At 34.8% G+C, this 7,247-nt stretch overlaps 1 protein-coding gene across 7 annotated transcripts in view; it reads left to right on the forward strand.

The window, feature by feature from the left end:
* LOC106463792 (potassium voltage-gated channel subfamily H member 6-like) overlaps positions 1-7,247 on the forward strand; it is a 218,516-nt gene that overhangs the window by 97,578 nt on the left and 113,691 nt on the right. For 6 of the 7 annotated variants that reach the window (XM_022391384.1, XM_022391385.1, XM_022391386.1 and 3 more), the window contains exons 3-4: positions 2,304-2,456; positions 2,758-2,850. In XM_022391384.1, the coding sequence (XP_022247092.1) occupies positions 2,304-2,456; positions 2,758-2,850 (246 nt within the window). The remainder of the gene's footprint in view (positions 1-2,303; positions 2,457-2,757; positions 2,851-7,247) is intronic. The other variant, XM_022391387.1, reaches the window with a different exon arrangement.

Below are 7,247 nucleotides of genomic sequence, written 5' to 3' on the forward strand. Positions count from 1 at the left end.
CCCCAGCCGGATTCGATGTAACATAATCATCCCCCAGCCGGATTCGATGTAACATAATCATCCCCCAGCCGGATTCGATGTAACATAATCATCCAACAGCAGGATTCGATGTAATATAATCATCCAACAGCAGTGTTTAGCCTAACAGAATCATCCAACGGCATTAAAATAGTGGCAGTCGAAAAACAAAATAAATAATTCAATACGCAACTGAATAGAAAGTAAGGTAACTTTAAAGATGCTCATTCCGTTCAACAGAATTATATAATTGGAGCTGTCAGGAACCAATTTGACTTGTATATAATTATGCAAAAATGGAAAAGGCGTCACCAGTAGTACCGTTGTTTAATATGTGCATTAGCGTGATGTGTATGTAACCTTCCTTGAGTACGTGGTGGTTTGACTAAGATAAATGTAAATTTGTTGTATATTTGATCGATACCGGAATATGAAGTGACACTTTTCCACAGCAATATTTCACTTAGCAGTATCTTTCTTGTTATTCAATACGAGCTTTAGACATTTCTGCGTAGCAGTATTTCAAATGAGCCGGGTTATGGTTAATGTGTGTGTGTCGAGCTGCGGATCGAAAAACTACGGCTCGAATCCCGATATGTCTTTGAACATGGTCTACACTTTCGGATGTGCTCACATTATAACAGTGACAATCAACGCTGTCCAGTAAGAGTAGTTGTGTGGGCGATGGAAGCTGGAGATTGATTATCCTCCTTCCGATTAGTCAGCAGCTCAAAATTAAGGGCTGTTGTACTTGAATATTGGGGGTCTATGACCTGGTCGCTTAGCCCTTGTGTCGCATAAGGTGCTGTTCTGGTTGAAAATACCAGTACCATAGTTATCTGTAACTTTACACTTGTGTCGTATCCTTATATTCGTTAGTACAACATACAAACGCAATTTGGAGAGACTACAAAAACATTATGTACTCTTGTGTTCTTTCTTTGACTTGTATCAAAGTAAGAGAGTAATTTGGAGAGACTACAAAAACATTATGTACTCTTGTGTTCTTTCTTTGACTTGTATCAAAGTAAGAGAGTAATTTGGAAAGACTACAAAAACATTATGTACTCTTGTGTTCTTTCTTTGACTTGTATCAAAGTAAGAGAGTAATTTGGAGAGACTACAAAAACATTATGTACTCTTGTGTTCTTTCTTTGACTTGTATCAAAGTAAGAGAGTAATTTGGAGAGACTACAAAAACATTATGTACTATTGTGTTCTTTCTTTGACTTGTATCAAAGTAAGAGAGTAATTTGGAGAGACTACAAAAACATTATGTACTCTTGTGTTCTTTCTTAATTTGAATGTGCAATCTATATAACAGCAACATATTTATTGAAAGAATGTGTTTTTATCTCGGATTTTTTAGGCATGGAATTGATATATCGGTGGTTTTATATTCTCATAATATGTAATTGTATTAATAGCCTTTTTTAACTATGAATTGAAGGTGCAGTGTGTAATTTATCTTTCGATATTTTCTGTAAGATTAATTTAGCTAATTAAATCTGAAATATAAAACAATTCTAGTTACACAATAAAGAACACTACTGAATTTATACTAGAAATGGTTTAACACTGCTGAAAAATTGTTATTTAAGAAGAAAATTATTCGAAGGAGATTTAATAATTGCGTTTCTGTATGTTCGTGATTTGCATCCATATATTAAGTTCTGGAATCTTTACATTTATAGTACTTGTGTTTGTCTCGTCAAGATTATTAATTATATTAATATTACTTCTGCGTATATTATTTTGCTGTTTACTCAAACATTACGTAGTCATGACTGTTTAGGTGATTTAAGCCGTGTCTAAAGTAAGATCCGTTAGTTGTGATATATGTATTTGCAGTTCTGTTGCTAAGCAACCAGTGTCACAGATGTGCTCGTTACATAGGTTTTACTGACTCACAAAAACCTCAACTGGTGCAGAGAACAGTACATAACTGTCTATGATTTATATGAGGTTATATGTAATTCTACCAGTGAGTTAAGTTGCGACTAAATTATATATTTAACTGAGGGGAGGGGGGGGGGGTGTCCGCATTTTTCTATAAAAACAATGTTTGTCGCACGTATTTGGTTTTTCCTATGGCATTTGTGATAACTTATCATGGGATAAGAAATTTCCGTTTAGATTAGTGAGTTACTAAACTATGCCTTTAGTTGGGAAAAAAAGTGTAAATAATGCTATTTCGTTTTGATAGAATATTACAAATGTTCCACACATTTATGTGTACTTAACTAAAGAACTTTATGTGTTAACAAACCTGTGTGTTATAATAGGTTCAAAGATTTTATGCAGTCAAGTGATGGCACCTATTCGGAACGAAGAAGGGGCCATTTGTATGTTCATCATCAATTTTGAAGATGTTACAGACGCCCCGTATCGGGATGAACAACCAGACGTTGAATACCCTAATCGACTGACCCGATTACGTAAGTTTTAAGATATGCATTTATATTTTTGTAAAATCACGTGCTTATATCGCGAAGAGAAGGAACGTAGACCATGAAAGTGTATTTAAATATATTTAAAACTTCGTATGTATATGTATGTATATATACACGCATATATATGTAAAGAAAATTCTTAAGTCAGTTCAATTTTGCAGCATATACACATTACTCCGAAACTGTGGACTCCGTTATGACCTGTAACGGATCTAGTTTTTGATAACCAAGTACTGTTGAATGTTTTTAATACAATTTAGATCGTTGATGTTTTTCTCCCCTTCAGTTTTGAGACGAGTTGCCTTCCTCCGTCGGTTCATCCCGACCGTACCTGTTCATAGAAGAAGCCCGGCATCCTCAGTGGACGCAACCAGTAAAGGTTGACTGTTTTTTACCACGTGCACTTACACTTTACAGCCATGTTTGTCAGCACTATCTCACCTTCTCACTTTCTGTCGCTCTTTTTCTTTTTTCTCGCTCTCAGCATTGATATCAACTCTGTGTGGAAGAAGTCGTAAAGCATAACTCAATATCAAATAGTTTGATGTATACCTCAAGAATTAGAGAAGATAATATTGTTCTTGAAATTGATTCTGTATCAGGAAAAGGAAAGATAAAAAATAATCAATGATATTACTACAATACTTAAAGCGTTTGAATTTTCCTACACCCCAATAATATTTTACGTCTTTATAACTTCTTGGACACCAGTCTTCTTTCTATATTACTACAGTTTTTACGTACATAACTTTCAGCCTTATGTCATCAATAATACATTTATGCTTAATTAGGTTATATCATAAACACCAATTATACGAATCAAAGAAATACGCTTTGCACTGAAAGTTGCATTATATGATATGAATTATATGAATTTCCAGTTATTAACTGAACTTTAACATAATCAGAATAAGCGTTACTGTCAAGTGGAATTTGATTATTGGTTTTTACTAACCAGTAAGTCCGTTTTACGTTCTTTTTTAAAATTTTAGTATTATACGTTCTTGAATAAGATATAGATAGTATATCCAAAAATGGAAAAAAGATCAATCTATGAACAGTGGCAGAATGTTTTAGCATTACTTGATATCATTGCAACAAATCATGTATTTCATATGATAGATGTGGACATCGCTAATTATTGTGAAAAATATTCGGTTAAGAGTAGCTGTATAGGCGTCTCGTGGTTCTGACTGCTTGATTTTCCTGTTGTCAGTAATTTTAAATTACGGATGGCTATGCTTAAATCCTCAGACGTCAGGCGGGCTCTGATCTGATCTGGCTGTTTAGACCATATATTGTATGAAGTGCCGGTCAGATTAAAATTACCACCAACCATAGAACAAGATATTGCTCACTGCGACCAGTAATCCATTGGTGACGATAGTACTAGGGCCGAGTAAAAAAAAAACTCATTCTGAAACATTGATTATAAACTAAACGTCTCATTCTGAAACATTGATTATAAACTAAACGTCTCATTCTGAAACATTGATTATAAACTAAACGTCTTAACCTTGTTAAGAATTGATGAACAAGAATCGGAACTAGAAAGAATGAGTTTCCATTTCTGGTTTTCTTTCTTTTCCAATGCACACTCAAATCTAATTAACAAAGCTTTGTTTTCGTAACCATATCGGTTTATTGTGCTTCAGCTATCATTAGGTTATATGCATGTGCTGCTAAGCTGGTATCGTAATTTTTTAACACTTAATTGATAGCACACGTGCTAATTGGTTTCGTTTAAAATTGTCTAGTATACGATTGTATTAAAGTAAGTAACGTATGCAAGACTGGAAATGGTAATTAATTTTTTAGAAACTCGTAAAGGAATATTTTGTTGATTCGATTGAATTTTAATGACGATTGCCTGTGGTGGTTTAAAATAATGAAGGACTCCATTCATCGAAAATTGTGCTCATTAGTACGTATTGAAGAATGGCCAGGTGGCTAGGGCGCTCGACTCGCAGTCTGCGGGTCGCGGATTCGAATCCCCTTCACACCAAACATGCTCGCCCCTTTTAGCCGTGGGGCGTTATAAAGTGACTGTCAATCCCACTATTCTATGGTAAAAGAGTAGCCCAAGAGTTGGCGGTGGGTGGTGATGACTAGCTGCCTTCCCTCTAGTCTTACACTACTAAATTAGAGACGGCTAGCGTAGATAGCCCTCATGTAGCTTTGTGCGAAATTCAAAAACAAACAAACAAACGTATTGAAGAAACCTAAAAATTGGATGGAAAGGAGTTATATGTTTTACTAATTGTCCAGTTCGCAATCTAACGAATCTCTTCTTGAAATAAAAATATACCACTTATAATAATTTCTTGATCCTGTAGAATTTCATATATATGTAATAAAACTTGAACTGATTTTTGAACACTTTATCGGGTAAATAGTTGAAGTTGAAATTTGCTTCGTGAATGTGATAGGATAGATAGGTAGTTAACCGAGTTAGAATCTTGGAACAAAGAGGAGTGATGAAAGAAACAGGTATTGCGCACCAGTTCCAAAATGTTACAGGATTAACATTTTTTTTTACCTTTAACGGTTAAGCACCTGTATTTATATTCTTGGGAGAAAGAACTAACGCAATAAGAATATCTATAGAGTTTTTATATTAATAATTATGGATGGGATATCTTAAGTAAAAAAATGATGTGTATAAAATATTAATCCTAGAAAGGGGTTTGTTTTAATCATAAAACTTTCAGTTCCTGTCAATATGAACTGGATTTTTTCTGTTATTTATAAATGCATGCACTTTGGAAATGAAAAAATCGTAATAAAACATTTAATGTAATTTCATCAGATGACACACACACACACACACACACACACACACACACACACACGCACACACTACGTTTCACTGAAGTTTGAAACTAGTGACAGATTTTTTTTGTTTTGTTTTTCACTGCAACAGAATATGAGGCAATGTTATTCATAAAGAACTAATTGAAATATTACTTGAAACAGGCAGTCTATCTGAAAAAAAAAAGTACCATAAAACAAATGTAGAAAGTCAGACAAAGGTGATAAACTGAGACATGTCTGGGTACATCTGTATGAAAAGAAATATTTTCGGAGATTATTAACTCCTATTAAGCTAAGGCTTCATCAGAAAAGGAAACTGGATAGTAAGGATGTTTTTTGTATTTTGCAGACGCTCCAAAACATACAGCTCAACTTCATAAATAAAAATAATATACCACCTTTGACTGCACTGATTCTTATAATTTTTTTGAAATGGACTGCAAATTAGAGATGTGTAAAAATCAAACTTTAGCATCATATTTTGTCTTCCACGAGGTAATTGTGTAATACTGAAACCTGCATATGAAGTGGGAGGTTCTTGTTTTTCAAACATCTATTTAACGGCTAGGTATAGTCCAGTGGTTAGCCTGCTCGTATTGTGAATCTTAGGATTCGTGGTTCGTTGCTGAAAATACAATTTCCTACATTTTGGGCCCGTTCAAGAGCTATAAGAGTAACAATTAAATCTCACTTTTCGCTCAGAAAAGAATAGTACAAGAGTTGGCGATGGGTGGTATTTACTAGCTGCCTTCCCTTTTAATCTATTAGTTCAAAATTAGGAATGGATATGCGTAAATAGCCCTTTGTATAGCTTTTCCAGAAAATTCTGAAACAAAACATTTTTTTAAAATTTGTTATGTGTGGCAGGAATTTACGATTTAAAAAATTTAGTTGATATTACAGGCGTTTATGTATAAACGTTTCATGCTACAAAAGCTTATGATTATAGGGTTACTGGAAGTTGAAAGTTAAAAATAACGTACGGGGGGTGTGAGCCAAACGTTGAACCACAAAGATAAATTTATCGAGTAAATCACAGGATAAAGTTCAATAGAATTGTTCGTTGTTAAGCTCAAAGCTATACAATGGGCTATTTGAACGGTGCTCAACTTAGGGATCAGCCCCGGAATTAATGTTTTAAGTTATCAAGCTTACCGCTGAGCCAGTGGGGAGGGGGGCATATTCTATAAATTTTAATAACTCTTCTGGGTAGATGTATACCAGAGAGATAATATGAAACATTGTACCAATGTAAACATGGCAAATTTCTGTTTATTACTATAATAAAAAGTACACAGATTTAGAACTGGTGTTTGTCTTTTACTGACAACATAGTACTTCCTTCGCATCTTTCGGTTTATTCGTTCTCTCTCACATCTCCCGACACTTTTTTTCTCTTCTTTTAACTCTTGTGTATTATATTACTTTCCCAAACCCACGTAGGTCTCTTTTTGACTTTTCACACCTGTTTCCCATATATCGGATTATAATGTTTCATAATCACAGGAGGTTTTGTCCATACCGGCTGAACAAGAAAGACAATCTCCTTAGAGACTGACCAGAAGTCGATAGTTTTCTTACCTTTCTCACCTCCAATGGGTGTTCGTTACATCTTACTTTGTGACAAACAGGCCTATAACTATAAATACAAATTCTTGATTTAATTTATTAGTTCACGCTCTACATTCCATCCTAATGCCCTCGGGCGTAGAACGGTTGCCTAAGATTGTTAGATATAACAACGAATAAATAATGGAAACTCATGGCAGTGACATGCGCACGGGGATGTTTGTTTTGAATTTTCGCGCAACGCTACACGAGGGCTATCTGCTCTAGCCGTCCCTAATTTAGCAGTGTAAGACTAGAGGGAAGGCAGCTAGTCATCCCCAGCCACGTCCAAATCTTGGGCTACTCTTTTTACCAACGAATAGTGGGATTGACCGTCACATTATAACGCTCCCA

This window comes from Limulus polyphemus, unplaced genomic scaffold (assembly GCF_000517525.1).
Source record: "Limulus polyphemus unplaced genomic scaffold, Limulus_polyphemus-2.1.2 Scaffold1484, whole genome shotgun sequence".
NCBI classification, from domain to species: Eukaryota; Metazoa; Arthropoda; class Merostomata; order Xiphosura; family Limulidae; genus Limulus; species Limulus polyphemus.